Raw genomic sequence first — 27,026 nt, 5'->3', positions numbered from 1 at the left:
TAAAGACGAAGGTAATGAGAAGTAGTAGAAATGAGAACAGCGAGAAACTTAACATCAGGATTGATGGTCACGAAGTCAATGAAGTTAAGGAATTCTGCTACCTAGGCAGTAAAATAACCAATGACGGACGGAGCAAGTAGGACATCAAAAGCAGACTCGCTATGGCAAAAAAGGCATTTCTGGCCAAGAGAAGACTACTAATATCAAATACCGGGCTTAATTTGAGGAAGAAATTTCTGAGGATGTACGTCTGGAGTACAGCATTGTATGGTAGTGAAACATGGACTATGGGAAAACCGGAACAGAAGAGAATCGAAGCATTTAAAATGTGGTGCTATAGACGAATGTTGAAAATTAGGTGGACTGATAAGGTAAGGAATGAGGAGGTTCCACGCAGAATCGGAGAGGAAAGGAATATGTGGAAAATACTGGTAAGGAGAAGGGACAGGATGATAGGACATCTGCAAAGACATGAGGGAATGACTTCCATGGTACTAGAGGGAGCTGTAGAGGGCGAAAACTGTAGAGGAAGACAGAGATTGGAATACGTCAAGCAAATAATTGAGGACGTATGTTGCAAGTGCTACTCTGAGATGAAGAGGTTAGCACAGGAAAGGAATTCGTGGCGGGCCGCATCAAACCAGTCAGTAGACTGATGGAAAAAAAAAAAAAAAAAAAAAAACAACTATGGCTCTTTCACCCCACCAGCGCAGAAAATTGATGCACACTCTTTCATACGTTTGTTCGTTTTCCCCTCCACAGATGCCCCCTCTACACCGCCCCTCTCCAAGAGCCTGTAAGAGGATTTTAGTAACACTGTAATAACTTTGTCTCTTAGTGACGGTCTACAAAGTAGAAAAGTACTTTTCTTTTTTTGTGATAGAAACAAATCCTTCTGGCACTGTTATGTGTAATGTGGTCATGTAAATAAGTCAACCCCTTAATAGGTGTGATACAAACGCTCTTGGAAGGAAAATCTGAGTGCACAACGTGTAAACTCACATTATCAATAATTCATGCTACAATAAATTAAACAATAATTTATAAATTTTATTACGTTCTATAGTAAATACAATAAGAAATTTCAGCTTCTGGCAACTAAAGTTCGTCCCTAAGGGCTTTACCAGTTCCAAAATCCCATAAAGGAGTCACAGATCGCCAGAATTCCATACGCTCCTTGGCGAAACCCCTCTTTGCTTTTAGTTCTTTACCGATTTCCAAGTACTCCGGTTCATCATCAGACGCAACTTTCGGCCACGTTACAGACTCACCATCTGGAGTTGGATTCCTGAAAAACCAACAAAGTCACTAATAAAAACACCAAAATGGGAGGGTTTATGTGTAATATTGGTGGAAACGGTATGCTCGACCACCATAAATGTATTCTTGTCTCCTAGAACAGACCACCCTCATAAGAAGAAGTCTTAGAACAAGCAGGCGTTGCCGTATAGAGTAAGTTCTCAAGGGTGTGAATGCATTTCCACCGGTTAAAGTGATTCACGAGGAATTAGGTTCATAAGACTAGTATTTTCACAGCCGTCGCAGGCAGTGATGTATTTAATACTAATTCCACAAAATACTTGCACGTCAAATAGCTTCTGTGTTTCGAGTAGTAGACTAATAAGGAATTATAGGTAAAAATGAACTGCACTAAAATAATAATAAATAATATGTGATAATAAATAATAAAGCAGTCGCGCTGCTTGTGTGTGTTCAGATGAACTTGAATACTCTTTCGTCATACAATTTTTTGGTTTCCATAATTCATTCCCAACAGACATCCATAAAAATTTGGTAAAGATTCATAAGAAGAAAACTCCTACTTCTTCATGTTGGGTAGTTTACAAAATGATGTACTTTTCTTATGAACCACATGAAGAATGCACTAGGCTGCAACCACAGATGATATCGAAAAAGTGGACGATATGGTACTGACCAGTTGGTTATATATAGAGTTCTGAACCATTGTAGACTTTATACACACATCAAAAAAAGGTTTACACCATCCCGGTTCCCAGAACTTCTGAAGATAGTTGTTGACTGTGGATATTGTATCACAGACATACTCCCTTTGACTGTTCAGAGATGTCACTAAATGTGCCCAAAGATGTAAACAACCATGCATGAGCAGCGCCTATTAGACGGACGAGGTCCGACAGCCGATCAGTTCCAGTCATTCTACCAGGAAGGAGGCACACGGCTCGTGCTTGTCTGTAGTTCAATAGTGCCTAGATGATCAACATCGCGGTTCGATCGTGTCCGCATTATTACTTTGTGCCAGGAGGGGCTCTCAACAAGAGAAGCGTCCCGGCGTCTCGAAATGAACCAAAGCGATGTAGTTCGGACATGGAGGAGATACAGAGAGACAGAAACTGTCGATGATATGCCTCGCGCAGACCGCCCAATGGTTACTACTACAGTAGATGACCGCTACCTACGGATTATGGCTCGGAGGAACCCTGACAGCAACGCCACTATGTTGAATAATGCTTTTTGTGCAGACACAGGACGTCGTTTTACGACTCAAACTGTGCGCAATAGGCTGTGTGATGCGCATCTTCATTCCCGACGTCCATGGCGATGTCAATCTTTGCAACCATGACACTATGCAGCGCGGTACAGATGGGCCCAACGATATGCCGAATGGGTCGCTCAGGATTGGCATCATGTCCTCTTCAGCGGCGAGTGTCACATATGCCTTCAACTAAACAATCGTTGGAGATGGGTTTGGAGGCAAGCCGGTCAGGCTGAACGCTTTAGTCACACTGTCCAGCGAGTGTAGCAAGGTGGAGGTTCCCTGCTGTTTTAGAGTGGCATTATCTGGGGCTGACGTACGCCGCTGGTGGTCATGGAAGGCACCGTAACAGTTGTACGAAACGTGAATGCCATCCTCCAACCGATAGTACGACCATGTTAGCAGCATGTTGGTGAGGCATTCATCATCATGGACGACAGTTCGCGCCCCCAGCGTGCACATCATGTGAATGACTTCCTTCAGGGTAACGACATTGCTCGACTAGGGTCACCAGCATGTTTTCCAGACATGAACGCTATCGAACATGCCTGGGATGGATTGAAAAGTGCTGTTTATGGATGACGTGACCCACCAACCACGCTGAGGGATCTACGCTGAATCGCAGTTGCTTAGTGGGACAATATGGGCCACCAGTGCCTGCCGACTCAGCAGCATTAGTGGCAGAACAACTGAGAGAAAATCTGGAATACATTTCACATAAATTTCCTCAGCATGTTATAGTCTTAGGTGGAGATTTGAATTTACCAGATATAGACTGGGACACTCAGATGTTTAGGATGGCTGGTAGGGACAGAGCATCGAGTGACATTATACTGAGTGCACTATCCGAAAATTACCTCGAGCAATTAAACAGAGAACTGACTCTTGGAGATAACATCTTGGACCTACTGTTAACAAATAGACTCGAACTTTTCGACTGTGAACTGACTCTTGGAGATAACATCTTGGACCTACTGTTAACAAATAGACCCGAACTTTTCGACTGTGTAAGCGCAGAACAGGAAAGCAGTGATCATAAGGCCGTTGCAGCATCCCTGAATATGGAAGTAAATAGGAATATAAAAAAAGGGAGGAAGGTTTATCTGTTTAGCAAGAGTAATAGGAGGTAGATTTCAGACTACCTAACTGATCAAAACTAAAATTTCTGTTCCGACACTGACAATGTTGAGTGTTTATGGAAAAAGTTTAAGGCAATCGTAAAATGCGTTTTAGACAGGTACGTGCTGAGTAAAACTGTGAGGGACGGGAAAAACCCACCGTGGTTCAACAACAAAGTTAGGAAACTACTCCGAAAGCAAAGAGAGCTTCACTGCAAATTTAAGCGCAGCCAAAACCTCTCATACAAACAGAAGCTAAACGATGTCAAAGTTACCGTAAGGAGGGCTATGGGTGAAGCGCCCAGTGAATTCGAAAGTAAAATTCTATGTACCGACTTGACAGAAAATCCCAAGTTGCTTCTCTAAATCCTCGCACGAACGCAAAAATGGCCGACATCGAAATAAGTGTCCAAGGAATAGAAAAGCAACTGAAATCACTCAACTGAGGAAAGTCCACTGGATCTGACGGGATACCAATTCGATTCTACACAGAGTACGCGAAAGAACTTGCCTCCCTTCTAAAAGCCGTGTACCGCAAGTCTCTAGAGGAACGGAAGGTTCCAAATGTTTGGAAAAGAGCACAGGTAGTCCCAGTCTTCAAGAAAGGTCGTGGAGCAAATGCGCAAAATTATAGGCCTATATATCTGACATCGATCTGTTGTAGAATTTTAGAATATGTTTTTTGCTCGCGTATCATGTCATTTCTGGAATCCCAGAATCTACTCTGTAGGAATCTACATGGATTCCGGAAACAGCGATCGTGTGAGACCCAACTCGCTTTATTTGATCATGAGGCCCAGAAAATATTAGATGCAGGCTCCCATTTTCCTTGAGTTCCGGAAGGCGTTCGATGCAGTTCCGCACTGTCGCCTGATAAACAAAGTAAGAGCCTACTGAATATCAGACCAGCTGTGTGGCTGGATTGAAGAGTTTTTAGCAAACAGAACACAGCATGTTGTTCTCAATGGAGGGATGTGTACAGACGTTAAAGTAACCTCTGGCGTGCCACAGGGGAGCGTGAGACGTGCTTCTGTCCGTCTCGCTTAAACACGCGCCCTAGTTACGCCTTGGCTTCCCGCCGGCGCTTTTCCGGGTGGCGGCGCCGTCTGATCTACTCGTCTCATGCCCCGCCCTCTAGGTCGGTGGAGTGGAGTGACTGAGTGGTGAAGCGTGGCAGTACGCCGTCGACTCCGGAAGTGCTTGTTTGTCTTACTTGCGGTGGTTTGTCGCAGTTGGGCGCGCGATGCCGAAGAGTGCGGACAACGGAACGCGCGCGTCCGAGCCAGCCGGCTTGGTCGCGCCGGGGCCGGCCGCTGGCCGGTCGGTGGGGCCTGCCCCGCCGGCCGTCCCGGCGGCCGCTCCCCACAGGACGGATACAACGGCGACGACCCCTGCAACGACAACGGATTCTGACAGGCAAGATAATGAGGACAGGACCACGACGAGCGATATGCGAATGCAGAGCGGAGGACACCGTACGTCAAACACCTGTGACGAGCGACATCAGCTAACACAGAACGATCGGCAACAACGGGAACTCAGACGTGAAATACAGCACATGATTCTGCAAAGTCAGGAAGTATACGACAACCGGACTAGTACAGTTCCTACTTCACAGCCTTAAGAACAAGTAGACGACGTGGAACAATTTTCTCAACCAGAAGACGACGACGAAATGGAGGGAGTCTCCTCTGAAGAAGTTAGGACAATGCAGCCCACCGACGGAGAGGGCGATTTTACACTAGTTCGCCAAAGAAAACGACTCAACGCTTCTCCTAAGCAGAACAACTCTCGGAAGCGGCAACGTCCAGAAGAACTGAAAACTTCCAACCGTTATGCGGCTATTGCGACGGAAGATACTACGGATGCTCCAGAACGTATGGACCAGCAGATAAAGAGGGGACCGATGGCTCTGGCCGTAACTTATTACGTAAAGTCCCGCCCGTTACTATTTATCATACCAAGAACTACATGGAACTCAACAAGGCGCTGAAAGCGAATATTGACGGCAGTCTTAAGGCCATCTACCAACGAGACAGGATAAAATATCACTTTGACTCCTATGAAGATCAACGGCGGGCCATCAATTTCTTTGTGTCGAATGACATTCACTTTTTTACACATCAGGCCGCAGAGGACAAGGACCTCAAAGTCGTTGTCAAACGTTTACCTGCCGAAGTTACGGAGGAAGAGCTGAAAGACGCACTGATAGAGAAGGGTTTTCCCGTCATCAACGTCCACCAGTTTAAAAATCGAGACGACAACACGAGGGAATTACGACCTCAAGATGCTTACTGTCACGTTGCCAGCCCAAAAGGAAAACTACAAGATTTACGACATCAAATACCTTCTATATACTGAAGTAGTTATTGAAACCTACAACAGACAAGAAGGACCTGTTCAATGTCGCCACTGCCAGCGATTCGAACATACGGCTAATTATTGCAGCTTGCCTGCTCGCTGCGTTCGATGTGGAGGGCAACACCGATCTTCAGCATGTACTCATCCCCGACGGGCTCCGCCGAAATGTGCTAACTGTGAAAAGGACCATCCTGCCACATGGCGTGGCTGCCAGAAGTACCAGGAACTTCTCAGGAAATACAGACAACGGTCTTCCCCGCAGCCCTCTCAACGGAGGGCTCGTGTAATACGGAACTCCAACCTGACGCCACACCCTCCGCCCCATCGTCAGCAACCTGTAAGGGGTCCGCAGGCCCTTACTATTAAAACTTGCGCTCACACAGGTCGACAGGGCAAATATCGAGTAGTGTGTGCAGGACGCGCGAGCTAGAGGGGATTCCCCGGAGTGCCGAGTGCGGCTTGGGTAGATTTCCGCGAGGCGGGAATAACTGGGCGGAGAGCAGTGCGAAGTTGCTTGGAGGATGCCGTGAGGGTGTGTTAGGTTCCCGCGAGGCGGGCATAGCTGTGCAAAAGCCAGCAGAAATTAATACAAATTACCGGCAAAGGGAGTGGCCAACGCCGTGGTTTAACCCCTTTGTATCAGTATTATGCGGGAAGTGAGAAAGTTTTATTATAAAGTGATATTCGTGATATTGAGTGCCGCTATTATACTCCCGCGTCTACCGCACCGGCATTACTTGGATTACAGTGATTGGATATTGCGTGTGAAGATTAAGAATAATTATAGAGACCTGTGATGAGATTAGCTGTCATTAACAGTGTATTGACGAAGGCAGTGGCTGTCTCCTTATTTTTGTGCTTTGCTAAGAATATAGGTTTTTTTCATGAATCTGTGTTTGCTGTCCTCATTACCACCAAACCGTACTTATTACCATATTTGTGAGGACAGTACGGAATGTAACACCTCCTGAGCAGTCCAATCCGATTGCTAGCCCATTAGGTACACGGTCACATTAATTAATTATCTAATTTTGGGCTGCTACTTAGATCCGCGAACGAGCGGATAAACTAAAATAAATAAAAGGACGTGTTACACCCTTGGCGAGCCGTGAAAGGACAACTGCAATTTTCGGACGAATCGTGTTAACACAGTTGGCTTACCGTGAAAAGAACAAGTGTAAATTTCGGACGAGAAAACAAAATTTTCAATGTGGAATCGGGACAGTGAATGAACGTTAAAATAGCGATAAGGAACAGTGTAATTTTTGAACAATACGAAGTAATAATATCGCAAGATTGTGACTAAACTGTTTTGCTGGCTATATTAAACGGTGTTGTAAAGTACAAATGCGAAAAGCCGCGCGAAAAATTGTGAAAAGTGGAATAAAAAAAAGACACGTGTGAACATTAAAATAGTGAGACGAGCCAAGATTTCAGCACAAAAGTTGTTAGAAAGGTGTTTTGTGATAAAATGTTGACCGAAATTGCCCTTTGAACGGTGAAAATCGGACGGTTTCGTGTGGACCCATAAACTGGTATGCTGACGATAACGTAGTGTGGCGACGCAGTTAGGGAGTGACGTCACACAGAGCCACGTAGCAGTCGCACCAAAGAGCTTAGACCCGCGACGTGATTTCACACGACATCACGGCGAGCGACGCAACTTCGAGACGACGAGCGCAGTCCCGGCATCTAGCGGCCGAACTACAAACTATGTCCGCCTACAGCGCAACGGAGCGGCCGACGGGGAACTACGTCACCTTCACGCGAGCTCCAGCGGCGGACCAGCCACGCCCATCCGAAACGTCAAAACATCGCGACTCGCGGTAACGTCGGTTGGTGAGTGAAGACGACGGGTAAAATAACAGTAAATTGCAGTGTGCAGTCTTCGTGATAAATAAACAGTTTTAACTGATATTTACGTTAGGGGAAGTGCTAAATTGTAGTAATTTCAGAAAAGTTGCGAAACATATTTTGAAGTCTAGCATGCTTATTGGTGCACACTGCATTGGATAAATGACAATTGTTTTGAGGAATTTGCATTTTTAGATTTTGTGAGAGTTATGATTATCTTGTTTAAAATAAATTTTTGCATAAATTATGTATGTGAAAATTGTTTTTGAAGTGTTAGGTTTTTGAGAGCTGTTATGTTTAATAGTCAGGCATGTTGTGTCAATTTGGGAAATTTCTGAAAGGATTGCAGGTACTGTTGAGTAGTTTCATGGTAATTAGGAGTGTTTTGAATTATTGGAGGTTATTTTGTAATACTTGCCTGGGCATTAAAAATAAACCAAAAATGTCTTTTGAAGATAAGCAGGTCTGCGAGGCAGTTGTTGAAAGAAAAGGGGTAGGACAGAGAGACAGAGATGATTCAGGAACCAGTGATTGTGGATTCTCATTAGGAAGCCCAGCAGCACATTCAACTAGTTATCCTGAGACACCGAAACAAACAATGAGAGCTAAGCCAGTTTTAGAGGCTGCAGGTATACGAGCGATGTTAGCAGAAGCACTAAAGGAGGTTAAGGAAACTAGAAAGGAAAGAAGAGAGAGGGAAGAAAGGTTAGAGAAGCGTTCGCAAAAAAATAACGTATCACTAAGGGAAGATTTACGAGAACCATTAGAAAGGGATTCACAAGAAACGAGAGAGAGAGACGAAACGTTACACCAAATAATAGAGTTGATAAAGGAGATTAAAGAATCAGAGGAGAAGCGTTTTCAAGAAGAAAGGGAAAGGAGAGAAAAATTACAAGAATCAATAAAAGAAGAGTACCGAGAAACTGGAGAATTAATAAAGAAATATTTTCAAGAAAGGGAAGAAATAGTACGAAATTTCGGAAAATCATTAAAGGAAGATTTACAAGAATTTAGAGAAAACTTGGAGTCAAGTAAGGAAACTATAGTACGAGAAATCAGAACCTCGTACACAAAGACGGAATGTAATCTGAGGAAGGAAATACAGGAGTTACCAAAACGACTGAAGATGAATATCGACGAGAGAGAAAATAAACTACAGACAAATATAGACCAGGTCCAGGGAGACGTGGAGAAGACGGAAGGAAAGTTAACAGAGAAGATAGAAGAAGATATTGAAGAAAATAGAACCGAATTGGGAGAAAAGATCACCAAAGTGACGCAGATGCAGAAACAATGCAACGACGTGGTTGAGAAGATAGAAGAAGATGTTGAAGAAAATAGAACCGAATTGGGAGAAAAGATCACCAAAGTGACGCAGATGCAGAAACAATGCAACGATGTGGTTGAGGGGATAGGAGATAAACAAAACCAATTGGCAATCAATCCGAGAAATGCTGTAGCCATGCAGCGAGAAGATTACCAGAGGGGTGCAATCGAAGGTGAGGACTTCACTTGTGGAATCAAGAGGAAGAAAGGGACTACGGATAATGGTCAGTTCGGAGGAGAATTATTGAAGAAATGCTGGCCCAAGAGTCATCAATGTGCAGCACTTGAGGACCCACTACGATGCAGACCACTAAGTAATTGGAAAGGAGCGTCTGAAGAATTTGCCAAACATTCATGTAAATTGAACGAGACTTTGGAACGACCACTGAGTGACAACGTAATGGTATCTGCAATAAAAAGAAGATTGAATCAGAAAAGACAAGAAACCGTATCCAGGAGCCCAATTAAAGGTAGAGAGGCCTTAATGAAGATACTGGAGCAGTTGGAGTCTATTAGGTCACAGAAATACAAGCAAGCTAATGATCGAAACAGAGAAGGGAGTAATGACCCAAGGATTCATATTAATCATTCGTCTGATTTCCGAGGAAGAGGAGGAGGGACCAATAAACCGAATGACACTCCAGATGAGGTCCGGTCTAGAGTGAGGGCTATAATGACCCAAAATAAACATGCTAGGACATGGTTAGGACAATTAGCTGTAGAATGGACAATTGAAAGGAAAGGGTTTGTTTACATTTGTGCTTTGTGTTATATTACAGTTAGAGTTGCATATTTCATGTCAAAGACTATCTAAGAATGAATATAAAACCTGTAATAACTAAATTGTAGAAATAATTCATATGTTCTGTATTTAGATATGAATTTTTGAGTATATATGTTGTATGTTTTCATTTTTGATATTGGACTATAGACGACTTGCTGGTTAAAATGAAAATTTGTAATTTTGAACAATGCTATTTATGTGATGTAATAACCTTTTTGTAGAAATTGTTGTGGAGGCAGCCCACTACCGGAGTCCAGGATTATTTTGACAAATTGTAAATTCATTAATGATTTGTATTGCATGTTTTGATTCAAATGTAACTATGTTTTTAAATCCCTTGCCGATTCTTTTTCACCTGCGGTTCAAAAGAAGTTTTTGAGGGCGGGGATGTAAGGGGTCCGCAGGCCCTTACTATTAAAACTTGCGCTCACACAGGTCGACAGGGCAAATATCGAGTAGTGTGTGCAGGACGCGCGAGCTAGAGGGGATTCCCCGGAGTGCCGAGTGCGGCTTGGGTAGATTCCCGCGAGGCGGGAATAACTGGGCGGAGAGCAGTGCGAAGTTGCTTGGAGGATGCCGTGAGGGTGTGTTAGGTTCCCGCGAGGCGGGCATAGCTGTGCAAAAGCCAGCAGAAATTAATACAAATTACCGGCAAAGGGAGTGGCCAACGCCGTGGTTTAACCCCTTTGTATCAGTATTATGCGGGAAGTGAGAAAGTTTTATTATAAAGTGATATTCGTGATATTGAGTGCCGCTATTATACTCCCGCGTCTACCGCACCGGCATTACTTGGATTACAGTGATTGGATATTGCGTGTGAAGATTAAGAATAATTATAGAGACCTGTGATGAGATTAGCTGTCATTAACAGTGTATTGACGAAGGCAGTGGCTGTCTCCTTATTTTTGTGCTTTGCTAAGAATATAGGTTTTTTTCATGAATCTGTGTTTGCTGTCCTCATTACCACCAAACCGTACTTATTACCATATTTGTGAGGACAGTACGGAATGTAACACCTCCTGAGCAGTCCAATCCGATTGCTAGCCCATTAGGTACACGGTCACATTAATTAATTATCTAATTTTGGGCTGCTACTTAGATCCGCGAACGAGCGGATAAACTAAAATAAATAAAAGGACGTGTTACAAACCGCCACAAGAACAGCCGGCGGCGACACGGCAGCCAGTAACACAGCCTCCTCCTGAAGCACGCGCACCTCGACAGCACCGCCAGCATTATTCATACGCCCACGCAGCATCACCACGCCGACCGGAACCGGAAACCTACGTCTCACCAGCTCATTTGATGGAATCTATAGCTCCAGCGCTCTCTGATGTCGCGAAACTTCTCACCGCCGTGCAGCAACAACTAGTGGGGATACTTTCTTTAATCGAAAGTGTATTGAAGGCCTCTGGAACACCTTAAGATGGATCGCCCTGGGACCACGAGAAACCTGAAAATCTGTATATGGAACGCCAACGGAATGAAACACAAGAAAACAGAATTCACTGAATTTTTACAACGTCACAAAATCGACATCGCACTTGTATCGGAGACACATCTTCGTCCAACAACTAAGCTCAGATTTCGTAACATGTACGTCTATAGAACGGACAGACAAGGCCAACGAGGTGGAGGGACCGCAGTTCTGCTTAAAAGGGAACTGCGGCACCATCATGAAACACTACCACACCTCCAACATCTGGAGGCAACAGCAGTAACGGTTCGATCGGCGTCAGGCAACATCACTTTCATTGCGGCGTACAACAGCCCCGGTAAAAACCTGGTGCCAGACGACCTAAGGAGTATCTTCACCAATTTTGACAAAATCGTCCTCGGGGGTGACCTTAACAGCAAGCACGTCGCGTGGAATTCCCGGCGTACGAACCCTCGTGGACGAACTTTGATTGCCATGGAAGAAGAACTGGGCATCACAGTCCATGGCCCACGAGAGCCGACACGGATTCCTTACGTCGATCGGCAAGAAGCAGACGTCCTCGATATTGCTATCATCAAAAATATTGAGACGAACCTCCAGCTCCGCACCGTCGACGATCTTTCGTCTGACCACCGACCTGTTATCAGCATAGTGGAAAACGCAACGGCCAACCTTCCGCCCCCAACCTCACAAACTCTGAACTGGGGTCAATTTCGGACATATCTTGACAACAATGTCTGCCCGACGCAGGACGTTTCAACACCAGAAGCCATCGACATCGCGGTACAAACTTTGACGCAGAAGATAAAGGCAGCCAAGCGGAGGGCAACTACTCACACGGTCTACCCTGTCTACCCTGTAGTAGCTTTCGATGAGTTCCCGCCTCTACTCCAAGAACTGAAGACACAGAGAAACAGGAGTAGGCGACGTTGGCTCCGCTATAGGAACCCGATCGATCGACGAGAAACACGCGTCTCAACACGAGAACTGCACAGGAGAGTGGCCGAGTGGCGACAGCAGGTCTGGGAAGATAAGATGGATGAATTCTTACTTCGAACCAAGAACGAATGGCAGGTAGTCAAGAACATACGACGCCAGCGGCCACCTAAACGAGCCATCAGAGGACCAGATGGCCTCCTCTATGACGAACTCGCTCAGGCGGAGCTGTATGCTACGACTTACCAAGAATAGATGTCTACACCAGCGACCCCCGTGAACGACGTCCGCCTGCAAGAACAGGAAGCCTTCGTTACAGCAGAATGGACTGCTTTTCGTGCTGCGCCTGTGCAGAGCCGCCCACAGCTCACCACACCAGCAGAGATCCGCAAAATTATCCGGAAGACTCGGAATAATGCGCCGGGCAACGACTCAATAAGCAACACAGATTTGAAACAGTTGCCCAGGAAGCCAACTGTGCTCCTTACCCGAATTCTCAACAGCTGCCTTCTGCAGGGATATTTTCCTACGGTATGGAAGACGGCTCGAGTAGTTCCAATACCCAAGCCAGGTAAAGACCCAGCAGAACCCAACAGTTACCGGCCAATTAGCCTCTTGCCGACCATTGGCAAGGTGCTCGAGAGAGTGCTCTTGAAGAGGCTCCATGACACGCTTACAGCGCATGATGTTATACGACCCGAACAATTCGGTTTCAAGGACAAGTTATCTGCCGAACTTCAACTTCTACGGATCACCGAACGGATACAAGAAGGCTACAACAAGCAGCACTTCACGATTGGTGTCTTCCTTGACATCGAAAAAGCTTACGATAAGGTGTGGCGGCCCAACCTTATCGTCAAACTGCATCGCACTACCCCTATTTCGGATTGTTACATTAGACTCATAGACAGCTTTCTGCAGGACAGGAATCTGTATGTCCGAGTCGACGACAAAAACTCCGAAATGAAACTGATCTCCGCAGGAATTCCGCAGGGCTCTGTCATTTCACCTCTGCTTTTCAACATATATATAAATGACATCCCAACAATCCCCCTTGTTACGGCGAGTTTTTATGCGGACGATACGGCTTTTCTGACAACTGGACGACACTTGGGCCAGCTAATCGCTAGGATGCAACGGCAACTTGCTGTAATGGAACGTTGGGCGCTGAAAAATAAGATAACGATCAACCCGACGAAGACGGCAGCCGTTCTGTTCACACGGAGGAAACCAGTTCCGAACGACAGACTCCAAATAGCTGACCAATTTATCCCATGGTCGCCGGGAGTGAAGTATCTCGGTGTCTACCTTGACAAAAAATTACTCTTTACGCAGCATATTGACGACAAGAAGACGGCAGCCCAGAAGATGGCCAGGTCATTGATTCCGTTCCTGAAGAGTAAGGATCTCAACCCTAAGACTAAACTCCAATTGTATAAGGCAACAGTGGAACCCACAATGTTGTATGGCTCCACCTCGTGGGGCACTACGTGCGTCTCCAGCTACAACAAACTCCAAGCGCTGCAAAACATTCGCTATCGATGGATCACAGGAGCTCCATGGTGGACAAGAAACGTCGACATCCGCACCGCACTCCACGAGACCACTATACAAGAGAAGGTCCATGACAAGGCTCTACGAGTTTTTGACAAGATCGATGCCCTTAGGGACGAAGTTCGACAGTTAGAATCGGTAGGAACGGTAAACCCTGCAAGATGGCACAAGTATGGAGTACCGAAGTCAATAACGTTTCACCCCCCATAGGCAATATGTCATAACACGAGGAAGCAGTCACACATAACAGCCTTGACACATTTTACCCTCCACAGGAGATAGACATCACCAAAGACAGCAGGCTAAAGGACCCATTGCGTGCCCAAGCCTAACTGAATGTGTAATAAATAAAGTGTTTTCCTTTTATCCTTACATCCCATACTAGAAGAATAAGTCATCAAGGATGATCTCTTCAGTCCACACTACACACTATATTAAAAAAAAAAAAAACGGTGGTTTGTGTGGTGTCGGCCGGCTCATTCCACCGTGAGGTTCTACGGCATAGCGTGTCGGACTTGGAGAAGTCGTTAGCTCCGATTATGCTTGTTCTTGTCGGAAGAGAATTGAAATAAGGAGCTGTGATGCTGCTCTTCCGGAGAATAGTGGGAGTCGCCGAGGAAGGTTGCTCCGGGAATGTCTTGAGCACTGAGGGCGGCAGGTTTTCCTCCGGGACTGAAGTTGAGTATATTTCGCTATTGCCGTTGTGCTTTTGACTTGCTATTGCCTTGTATTAGGGTCGTGTTTGCGACTTACTTTATGTTGCTGCCGCCGACATTGTGTGTTTTCCGTCCACCGGTTTAGCTCGTCGGTTCTGAACCTATGAAGGAAAAGGTTGGCTCTGAGCACTATGGGACTTAACTGCTGAGGTCATTAGTCCCCTAGAACTTAGAGCTAGTTAAACCTAACTAACCTAAGGACATCACAAACATCCATGCCCGAGGCAGGATTCGAACCTGCGACCGTAGCGGTCTTGCGGTTCCAGGCTGCAGCGCCTTTAACCGCACGGCCACTTCGGCCGGCAAGGAAAAGGTTGAATGTTAGTTCTGCACTGCGTTTGTGGAGTTTGACTTCGAGTGTGTAGGTTGTTCTTGTACTGCTGGGCTGGTTCCTCGGTTAGGCGTCGACGTGAGCGTGAATTGCTTGGTTAAAATTTGCAGTGGGCACCCCGGGCATGGTCGATGCTGTACAACAAGGATAGAGGAACATGTTGAATCAAAGGCTGTGAATGTGAACTGTTGCCCTGTCATGTCACACTAGGAGACTGTCTAATTAGGCACTGATGTATTGATGGCTATCTATTGATTCTTGTGACCAATTTGGTAGTCAGTTCCAAGCTTACGTGTTCTATGTATGTGAGAGAAAGAAAATAAATTTGTGAAGTACGTGGCTGTTCACACCTTAAAAGTTGTTGGTGCATGTGTTTATTTTAAAGATTGTTTTAATACCATATGTTATTATGAGCCCCCTTTTAGACTGAAAATTTTACAGGGTTAGAGAATTTTATATGTATGTTTGCCTATATGAACTGTGTCGATTGAGCTGGTGGTTTTTACGCCAGTTTGAGAAATGTGGCAGCTTTAGCTGCGGTTTAATGATTTGTAATTGAAGGGCATCATTTAATTCTTCTTTGGGGCTCGCCTTGTATTTTTCCTGTTTCGTACTACCTGAAGATAATATTGGGGCACGATGACTGATTGGTAGCCATGCAGCAGCTTATATTTCATACTCAGCAACTGCGGTTAAACTTTTGTAAATTTACTGGTCATGTTGGTGTGCGATTGTTTGCATTTTTAAATTTAGATTTTATGCAAGTACTTTTAGAAGTATATGCATGTATTGTTGCCCTAGGTTTTAAGCTGGATAGTATCAATTGCCTCCCCCCATGAACCATGGACCTTGCCGTTGGTGGGGAGGCTTGCGTGCCTCAACGATACAGATAGCCGTACCGTAGGTACAACCACAACAGAGTGGTATCTGTTGAGAAGCCAGACAAACGTGTGGTTCCTGAAGAGAGGCAGCAGCCTTTTCAGTAATTGAAGGGGCAACAGTCTGGATGATTGACTGATCTGGCCTTGTAACATTAACCAAAACGACCTTGCTGTGCTGGTACACCGAACGGCTGAAAGCAAGGGGAAACTACAGCCGTAATTTTTCCCGAGGACATGCAGCTTTACTGTATGATTAAATGATGATGGCGTCCTCTTGGGTAAAATGTTCCGGAGGTAAAATAGTCCCCCATTCGGATCTCCGGGCGGGGACTACTCAAGGGGACGTCGTTATCAGGAGAAAGAAAACTGGCATTCTACGGATCGGAGCGTGGAATGTCAGATCCCTAAATCGGGCAGGTAGGTTAGAAAATTTAAAAAGGGAAATGGATAGGTTAAAGTAAGATATAGTGGGAATTAGTGAAGTTCGGTGGCAGGAGGAACAAGACTTTTGGTCAGGTGATTACAGGGTTATAAATACAAAATCAAATAGGGGTAATGCAGGAGTAGGTTTAATAATGAATAAAAAAGTAGGAGTGCGGGTTAGCTACTACAAACAGCATAGTGAACGCATTATTGTGGCCAAGATAGACACAAAGCCCATGCCTACTACAGTAGTACAAGTTTATATGCCAACTATCTCTGCAGATGACGAAGAAATTGAAGAAATGTATGAGGAGATAAAAGAAATTATTCAGGTAGTGAAGGGAGACGAAAATTTAATAGTCATGGGTGACTGGAATTCGAGAGTAGGAAAAGGGAGAGAAGGAAACACAGTAGGTGAATATGGATTGGGGCTAAGAAATGAAAGAGGAAGCCGCCTGGTAGAATTTTGTGCAGAACGTAACTTAATCATAGCTAACACTTGGTTCAAGAATCATGAAAGAAGGTTGTATACCTGGAAGAACCCTGGAGATACTAAAAGGTATCAGATAGATTACATAATGGTAAGACAGAGATTTAGGATCCAGGTTTTAAATTGTAAGACATTTCCAGGGGCAGATGTGGACTCTGATCAAAATCTATTGGTTATGAGCTGTAGATTAAAACTAAAGAAACTGCAAAAAGGTGGGAATTTAAGGAGATGGGACCTGGATAAACTGACTAAACCATAGGTTGTACAGAGTTTCAGGGAGAGCATAAGGGAACAATTGACAGGAATGGGGGAAAGAAATACAGTAGAAGAAGAATGGGTAGCTTCGAGGGATGCAATAGTGAAGGCAGCAGAGGATCAAATAGGTAAAAAGATGAGGGCTAGTAGAAATCCTTGGGTAACAGAAGAAATATTGAATTTAATTGATGAAAGGAGAAAATATAAAAATGCAGTAAATGAAGAAGGCAAAAAGGAATACAAACGTCTGAAAAATGAAATCGACAGGATGTGTAAAATGGCTAAGCAGGGATGGCTAGAGGACAAATGTAAGGATGTAGAGGCTTATCGCACGAGGGGTAAGATAGATACTGCCTACAGGAAAATTAAAGAGACCTTTGGAGAAAAGAGAACCACTTGCATGAATATCAAGAGCTCAGATAGAAACCCATTTCTAAGCAAAGAAGGGAAAGCAGAAAGGTGGAAGGAGTATATAGAGGGTCCCCCAGGGGCAATGTTCCTGAGGACAATATTATGGAAATGGAAGAGGATGTAGATGAAGATGAAATGGGTGATATGATACAGCGTTAAGAGTTTGACAGAGCACTGAAAGACCTAAGTCGAAATAAGGCCCCGGGAGTAAACAACATTCCATTAGAACTACTGACGGCCTTGGGAGAACCAGTTCTGACTAAACTCTACCATCTAGTGAGCAAGATGTATGAGACAGGCGAAATACCCTCAGACTTCAAGAAGAATATAATAATTCCAATCCCAAAGAAAGCAGGTGTTGACAGATGTGAAAATTACCGAACTATCAGTTTAATAATCTGCAAAATACTAACGCGAATTCTTTTCGGAGGAATGGAAAAACTGGTAGAAGCCGACCTCGGGGAAGATCAGGGTTTTAGCCTCTCCCCGATGTTATTCAATTTGTATATTGAGCAAGCAGTAAAGAATTCAAAAGAATAGTTTGGTGTAGGTATTAAAATCCAGGGAGAAGAAATAAAAACTTCGAGGTTCGCCGATGACATTGTAATTCTGTCAGAGACAGCAAAGGACTTGGAAGACCAGTTGAACGGAATGGACAGTGTCTTGAAAGGAGGATATAAGATGAACATCAACAAAAGCAAAACAAGGATAATGGAATGTAGTCGAATTAAATCGGGTGATGCTGAGGGAATTAGATTAGGAAATGAGACACTTAAAGTAGTAAAGGCGTTTTGCTATTTGGGGAGCAAAATAACTGATGATGGTCGAAATAGAGAAGATATAAAATGTAGACTGGCAATGGCAAGGAAAGCGTTTCTGAAGAAGATAAATTTGTTAACATCGAGTATAGATTTAAGTGTCAGGAAGTCGTTTCTGAAAGTATTTGTATGAAGTGTAGCCATGTATGGAAGTGAAACATGGACAATAAATAGTTTGGACAAGAAGAGAATAGAAGCTTTTGAAATGTGGTGCTGCAGAAGAATGTTGAAGATTAGGTGGGTAGATCACGTAACTAATGAGGAGGTATTGAATAGGATTGGGGAGAAGAGAAGTTTGTGCCACAACTTGACTAGAAGATGGGATCGGTTGGTAGGACATGTCCTGAGGCATCAAGGGATCACAAATTTAGCATTGGAGGGCAGCGTGGAGGGTAAAAATCGTAGAGGGAGACCAAGAGATGAATACACTAAGCAGATTCAGAAGGATGTAGGTTGCAGTAGGTACTGGGAGATGAAGGAGATTGCACAGGATAGATTAGCATGGAGAGTTGCATCAAACCAGTCTCAGGACTGAAGACCACAACAACAACGACAGTATCAATTGATTTATTTAAGGTTGCTAAGTTTTAGGAATTTGCTTCACTGTGTGATAGTTCTTAATGCTTAATGTGGATTCTTAATGTACTGTGGCCCTTAAGGCTCGATTACTGACAAATTTGTTGATTTGCCTTCTATTTTTGAGAACTTGCCTAAACTGAACCATCGGCCGGCCCTTCAGGCTGAGCTGTTCATTAAGTACCTTGATGAATTGGCCCTTTAGGCCCCCGATGTGGAAGCTCTAAAGGCTTTGAAATCAAGTTTTAATACTTAACCTCCCTTGTTAGCGTATTGGGGCCCTTAAGGCTGGCTTACTGATAAATTCCTGGCCATTACTTACTTATTGCAGAATTTGTTTGACTAATATCATTTATTATCTGGCCCTTAAGATTGAGTTGTTAATAAGCACTTGTTATTTTTCCAGTTGATATTTTTAAGATTTTCTTATCTTGTTACTTTGGCCCTTCAGGCCCCTTACTTGTAAGTTGCACGGCCCTTCAGGCCTCTTTATTGTTTCACACTGCATTGCCTAAACTGTTGGAAAATCTGCTCTTTAACTAAAGTCTAGTTAACTATTTCGGAGGCCCTTCAGGCTCAAACCTTCTGTTCATACGTTTATATTTGAATATTTTCATTGTCTGTGGTATTGGCCTTTTATATCTTAAATTTTGAAGTGAAGTGAATTTTGGTCTGCAAATTTACTAGCCCTTCAGTCTGAACACGTTATATGTATTCGTGCTAAATTGGCCCTTCAGGCTTTTTTTGCGATTGCAGCTCTTAAGGCATACGCAGTACTATGTTGCGTGGTACAATGTTAAATTGTTCATGAACTAGTTTCTTAAGGTTTGATTCTCCCTATATTCATTATCTTGGCAGATTGTATATTGTATTTTAGCTAGCCTTAATAAATGCATTAGAAGTAAGGTGTTGTGTTACTTCTACCAGCACTTGGCCCTGCTTCCTCGCCCGATCCTAGTGGTTCCTTACTTCCTTGATTGTTAGAATTTTTGCCCGTTAGCCACTATTATCGGTTTCAGAGTGTTATGGGACCATTGCTTTTCACAATATATATAAATGACCTAGTAGATAGTGTCGGATTTCCATGTGGCTTTTCGCGGATGATGCTGTAGTCTACAGAGAAGTTGTGGCATTAGAAAATTGCAGCGAAATGCAGGAAGAACTGCAGCGGATAGGCACTTGGTGCAGGGAGTGGCAACTGACCCTTAACATAGACAAATGTAATGTATTGCGAATACATAGAAAGAAGGATCCTTTATTGTATGATTATATGATAGCGGAACAAACACTGGTAGCAGTTACTTCTGTAAAATATTTGGGAGTATGCGTACGGAACGATTTGAAGTGGAATGATCATATAAAATTAACTGTTGGTAAGGCGGGTGCCAGATTGAAATTCATTGGAAGAGTCCTTAGAAAAAGTAGTCCATCAACAAAGGAGGTGGCTTACAAAACATTCGTTCGACCTATACTTGAGTATTGCTCATCAGTGTGGGATCCGTACCAAATCGGGTTCACGGAAGAGATAGAGAAGATCCAAAGAAGAGCGGCGCGTTTCGTCACAGGGTTACTTGGTAACCGTGATAGCGTTACGGAGATGTTTAGCTATCTCAAATGGTAGACTCTGCAAGAGAGGCGCTCTGAATCGCAGTGTAGGTTGGTGTAAAGGTTTCGAGAGTGTGCGTTTCTGGATGAGGTATCGAATATATTGCTTTCCCCTTCTTATACCTCCAGAGGAGATCACGAATGTAAAATTAGAGAGATTCGAGGGCGCACGGAGGCTTTCCGGCAGTCGTTCTTCCCGCGAACCATACGCGACTGGAACAGGAAAGGGAGGTAATAACAGTGGCACGTAAAGTGCCCTCCGCCAAACACCGTTGGGTGGCTTGCCGAGTATAAATGTAGATGTAGATGTATACTTCAAGCAGGTCGTTAGCAAGAGAGAGGAGGCCACGTGAGCCAACTTGGTATCTCCACCGTCCGCGGGTTTCCGCTAGCGAAGACGCTAGCCAGTAACTGTCCAATGCTTGCTTTACTTCAAGATCGGTCAGCACCGCTGTCAGGTACATTAAGACCAACAAACAAGAGTACGCGCTACACAAAATTCTCACCTATATGTGTGTTTATTCTATTTATCTTCCTCAGAATAAAATTTTTAAATCTACTCACGAAGGCGCAATTTCTTGGCATTTAGCTCACAGGCAATTAGTACAAATAAATCGATAGTTTATTTTAATTCTTTGAGAGATGTACTTACCCAGTTTTAGCGAAATTGGTCCACAACTTAGTCAACGTATCAACGATCTTCCTGTCTTCGTCTGGTAACTCATAATTTTCTGGGTAGAACGGGTTTTTCGGAAATAAGTAGAACAGTTCATCTGTGTGTCCAGCACCTACAAGAAAACGTTAAAAAACTGACAGCCATAGTTCTATGAAGCGAAACACTTTCACACAAGAGGAATTTGTACGAGCGACCAGTATGAATGGAACTGAACGTACGTGGATATAATACACTCCTGGAAATGGAAAAAAGAACACATTGACACCGGTGTGTCAGACCCACCATACTTGCTCCGGACACTGCGAGAGGGCTGTACAAGCAATGATCACACGCACGGCACAGCGGGCACACCAGGAACCGCGGTGTTGGCCGTCGAATGGCGCTAGCTGCGCAGCATTTGTGCACCGCCGCCGTCAGTGTCAGCCAGTTTGCCGTGGCATACGGAGCTCCATCGCAGTCTTTAACACTGGTAGCATGCCGCGACAGCGTGGACGTGAACCGTATGTGCAGTTGACGGACTTTGAGCGAGGGCGTATAGTGGGCATGCGGGAGGCCTGGTGGACGTACCGCCGAATTGCTCAACACGTGGGGCGTGAGGTCTCCACAGTACATCGATGTTGTCGCCAGTGGTCGGCGGAAGGTGCACGTGCCCGTCGACCTGGGACCGGACCGCAGCGACGCACGGATGCACGCCAAGACCGTAGGATCCTACGCAGTGCCGTAGGGGACCGCACCGCCACTTCCCAGCAAATTAGGGACACTGTTGCTCCTGGGGTATCGGCGAGGACCATTCGCAACCGTCTCCATGAAGCTCGGTTACGGTCCCGCACACCGTTAGGCCGTCTTCCGCTCACGCCCCAACATCGTGCAGCCCGCCTCCAGTGGTGTCACGACAGGCGTGAATGGAGGGACGAATGGAGACGTGTCGTCTTCAGCGATGAGAGTCGCTTCTGCCTTGGTGCCAATGATGGTCGTATGCGTGTTTGGCGCCGTGCAGGTGAGCGCCACAATCAGGACTGCATACGACCGAGGCACACAGGGCCAACACTCGGCATCATGGTGTGGGGAGCGATCTCCTACACTGGCCGTACACCACTGGTGATCGTCGAGGGGACACTGAATAGTGCACGGTACATCCAAACCGTCATCGAACCCATCGTTCTACCATTCCTAGACCGGCAAGGGAACTTGCTGTTCCAACAGGACAATGCACGTCCGCATGTATCCCGTGCCACCCAACGTGCTCTAGAAGGTGTAAGTCAACTACCCTGGCCAGCAAGATCTCCGGATCTGTCCCCCATTGAGCATGTTTGGGACTGGATGAAGCGTCGTCTCACGCGGTCTGCACGTCCAGCACGAACGCTGGTCCAACTGAGGCGCCAGGTGGAAATGGCATGGCAAGCCGTTCCACAGGACTACATCCAGCATCTCTACGATCGTCTCCATGGGAGAATAGCAGCCTGCATTGCTGCGAAAGGTGGATATACACTGTACTAGTGCCGACATTGTGCATGCTCTGTTGCCTGTGTCTATGTGCCTGTGGTTCTGTCGGTGTGATCATGTGATGTATCTGACCCCAGGAATGTGTCAATAAAGTTTCCCCTTCCTGGGACAATGAATTCACGGTGTTCTTATTTCAGTTTCCAGGAGTGTACATGAAACCGTTCAGCGGGGAAGCCTATCAGTTACGTCGGAAATTCTGTCTCCGTATTGCGTCCTGTGAAAAGTTGAGTTATTGAGTCGTTCACGTGTGGCAAATATGACCATACTTCAGTTGTCTGCTACTATTTTGTATGAAGTAGTTGATATAAATGTTGTAAGCGTACATCCATTTCTGGAATTGGTGTTCTGGTGCAAATTTCAATTTTTGTACTAAAAAATCAAAAACTTCTTTTCATCCTTCGTGAGATTTTTCGCTGCGTTATGTTTCCCAGCCGATTTACGGGTAAAACCACAGTTACAAAATGTTGGACCTTTACTTTCTGTAGTCCATTTTTACTGCTAAATTATTAACAAGTCATCGATTCATTATCTGTCGTAGTTATTGGTAAGCTTCGAAACAAATACGCGAACTGCACGTAATTCAAGGATTCCGTATAGTAACAAGAGCTCTTTGGACACTTGGGCCACACCAAGGGACACTAACACTTTCACTTGAAAGTTAATCGGTATTTCCCTGCATTAATGTGTAAATCCCTTGATTAACTAGAAGTATCTCACGCTCAATGAAATAACTGTGAACCATTTTGTTAATCATTTCGAATCACTTTCACATTTTAGGAGTGTATGGAGTCAGCTCTTATCGTATTTTGACACTTTTCAGCTGTTCAAGTAGTAATTAAGTTTTCGTTTTTCAGCTGTCGTCCAATTTATATCTTGTCAGTTGTAGATAAAGAAGAACATCTACTGAGAAATACAAACAAACGTACTGAATCGGAAAGCGTTAGATATACTAGAAGGGCTGACGTGTCAACTGGTATGAGAGGTCTCGAAGATAACAGCCCCCGACTGTATCGGAACACTATTTGTGTGCCCCCAGTCACGTTCACGCTGGTGTCCGCTTTCGTGTTCTTGAGGTTCGTGTAGTTGAATATTGCCGCAAAAGTTTCGGACTTGACATTTAATATGGTGGAAAAGTATAGGTAGTGATTCTCTTATCATGTGAGGCCAAATGAGAGTTACGTGACTGAGTGAGCAGCTGAATACACACTCAGGCGGCTTGAAATTCATTTACTTTCATACCAATCGCTTATACAAATTATGCTCTTGCAAAATATATCCGAGAGCTTCAGTATGGTGATAATCTATTACTGTTTAATTGAATGAAGCGTAAGGGAGAACACGTGCTCTAGTGTTCTACTGCAAGAAGTCAGTTTAACAACACATGAAAGCACTAAACGTTTTATCTTACCGAAATCAAAGTCAAATTTTCGATAGGGATCTGCTGCCCTGTACTTTCCTTTGTAGGTAAAATAATAGTAGTAGACAGAGGCAATGTTTCTGTAACGTCGGACTGCCTCGTCACTTCCCCAAATAAACATGACATCTGAGTACAGCTGTTAAAAAAGTTAAAAGACATATAACAGTTTGCTTGAAATTGAACAAGATATTATTTATAAACTGTTCTGAATAGTAGTACATGTAGAAATTACTTATTACTAACTGCTTATTACAAATACCATTTAGCTTAGATCAGTTATGGAAAATGGAGGAGTGTCAATACTAATGAAAAGTGACCTCAGACGTACAGTTAAGGTTATAGATCTTAAGGATTCAGTGCATGGAGGAGACATTGAAATTGCTGCCGTTCAGTTCACCGAAAGCAAGATCGTTTAGTATCTATGTACTGTGTCTCCAAAACTGGTGCCAAAGTTATTGTCCAATATATAGGTAATGTCTTAATGTACTTACTTAGATATAAGAATCATAAAATTTTAATATTTGGTGGAATTAATATAGATGTGACGGCGCAAAATTCTAAAAGCAGATTACTGCTACATACCCTCAAATCAGATAGTTACAATTGCTTTAACTATAAGCCTACCAGGCAGAACGCCTGTTTACACAATGTCATATCAAACATTGGCAAAGATGAAGTAGTCTTAAATGTTGTTAAACCACTGATCTCTGACCATGATGGAATTTTCCCCTAAAATTAATAGCGTTCAAAAGAAATCATACTCAACCAATAGAACCCCAGACAGTGAGACACATAAATCCATCAAATGTAACAAACCTCACACAAAGACTTCTGACCATTGATTGGTGTAATACTGTCATGAAGAATAGGCCTTTAAGTGATGCTTTTCATTATTTAGATACCATTATCACTGTCTTTAATGAATATTGCCCCCTCATCATGAAACACAATCGACTAAATGCAAGGAGAAAACAGAAAATTAATGTAACTGACTGGTATACACCTTACTTAAACAACTTAAGAATTCTTTTAAGAATTTGCTATGACAATTCTTGCTCAAAATAGACATTCATATGCCAAATTAAAAAAGCTTTACAGAAAAGTTATCATTTCTGCAAAGAAAAAGCAAATGACAACTATAATTCTCATGCCAGTAACAAATGTAAAGCAACATGGAAAATAATTAAAGCAGAAACAGGGTTAATTGCAGAAAATTTACCTGTCCCTCTAAGTGCAGATGAACTAAATAATAGTTTCGTAAATTCTGGGGAATTAGCTATAACAAAGGAAAGAAATTTAGAGGACAATGCAGATACACTTCCCAATTTGTGGGAAACAGAGTTTCCAGTAGACCTGACAAAATTTGGATGGAAACAATTAATCCCCAGGATATACTAAAGGTAGTCAAATCATTGGGAAACTCCAGAACTGAGGACATCAGTGGTTTATCTAATTTTAACATAAAGAAAATGATAGACACTACATGCAATCCACTGTCTTACCCAATCAATAGGTTGTTCACAGAAGGAATATTTCCAGACTGCCTTAAACTGACAATTGTCTTGCCCATATTCAAAATAGGAGATAGAAAGTCACCCCAAAATTACAGACCCATTGCGACAGTACCTATATTATCCAAAATTATTGAAATATTAATGAAAGACCAATTACACGATTTTTTTTAGTATTAAAACCTCCTAAATAGGGCCCAATATGGATTCGGAAGTGGGCTATCAACAATAAAGGCAGTTCAGAAGTTGTATTATCAATATTGCGTGGTTTTGAAAATGGGGAACACACCAATGAAACTTTATTCGATTAAACCAAGGCATTTGACACTGTCACACACAACATTTTAATTAAAAAACTTGAGAAATATAGAATAACTGAGGTAGAACTATTGTTGCTGAAAACATATTTAACAAACAAAAACCAAATGGTAGTTTTAAACGCAAATAACCAATCTGACCTCCTCAAGGTGAAATATGGAGTCCCACAAGGATCGTTACTGGGACCTTTCTTATTTATTGTGCATGTGAATGACCTGCCCACCTTATTACCATATAAATCTGTTAAGTATGCCGACGGCACAACTTTCATCACATCACATGTAGTCAAACAAATGAACAACTAAATGATGGAAAAGGCAGCTCAGTGGTTCCAAGAAAATAGACTGTCATTAAATAAAAACAAAACTGAACACATCCCCTTTCCCTTAGAGATATTAATAATGGCTCAAATGAACCCAGACATTCAGTAAAATTATTGGGCATATAGATACTACATTATGCTGGAATATACTCACAGAAGAGCTATGCAATAAGTTGGCAAGATTTTTATATCTCCTTATGAAACTTAAGGGTTGTACCACTAAGGAGTGCATGCTTATGGCATACTGTGCCTTTTTCCATACACATTTGCATTATGAAATACTTCTTAGGGGAAACTCTACTCGGCAAAAGATGTCTTCCTCTGGCAGAAGAGAGCCATTAGATGTATTTTTCTTTGAACAAATTAACTTCTTGCAGACAGTACTTTATTGAACGCAGAATACTTACAGTCTCCAGTCTATACAGGCTCAAAGCACTTATGCAAGCCAAACAGAATGCCCACATGTATGAAAGCAGGTCAGATGTGCACTCGTATGAAACCAGAAACAGGAACTTATTAGACAGTCCTTGAACACATTTGAGTAAAGTCGAAAATAGTTTTCTGCATGCTGGCAAAACATTTTTAACACTATTTCACATGGCACAAGGGAGCTGCATGAAAATAAATTTCAAATGGTGTTAGAGACATGGCTGAAAGAGAAAGCATTCTACAGTACAAGTGAATTCTTAATACATAATAATAAAATCTGATGCTCTTTTATACGATGAAAAATATGATAATATTTTATATAATGAAAAATATGGTGCTCTTTTATACAACGAAAAACTAACGTGATTGTGAAGTAACAGAATTGTGAACTAAGAAAATTGTAACTTAAATTTGTCTGTACAACCGGTGTAACTAATTATGGATGAGTACAAGCTGTA

General features: G+C 43.5%; 1 protein-coding gene across 1 annotated transcript in view; it reads right to left on the bottom strand.

Moving 5' to 3' along the window:
- Window positions 1-1,029: 1,029 nt before the first annotated feature.
- LOC126252456 (juvenile hormone esterase-like) overlaps window positions 1,030-27,026 on the bottom strand; it is a 124,880-nt gene continuing 98,883 nt past the window's right edge. The window contains exons 8-10 of the mRNA XM_049953351.1: window positions 23,980-24,124; window positions 21,045-21,180; window positions 1,030-1,288 (exon numbers count right to left, since the gene is read on the bottom strand). Coding sequence (XP_049809308.1) covers window positions 1,099-1,288; window positions 21,045-21,180; window positions 23,980-24,124 — 471 coding nt within the window. The 3' untranslated portion in view covers window positions 1,030-1,098. The remainder of the gene's footprint in view (window positions 1,289-21,044; window positions 21,181-23,979; window positions 24,125-27,026) is intronic.

This window comes from Schistocerca nitens, chromosome 4, assembly GCF_023898315.1.
Source record: "Schistocerca nitens isolate TAMUIC-IGC-003100 chromosome 4, iqSchNite1.1, whole genome shotgun sequence".
NCBI classification, from domain to species: Eukaryota; Metazoa; Arthropoda; class Insecta; order Orthoptera; family Acrididae; genus Schistocerca; species Schistocerca nitens.
Note: the sequence above shows the minus strand (reverse complement) of the source record. Positions and strands in the feature narration are given on the sequence as shown.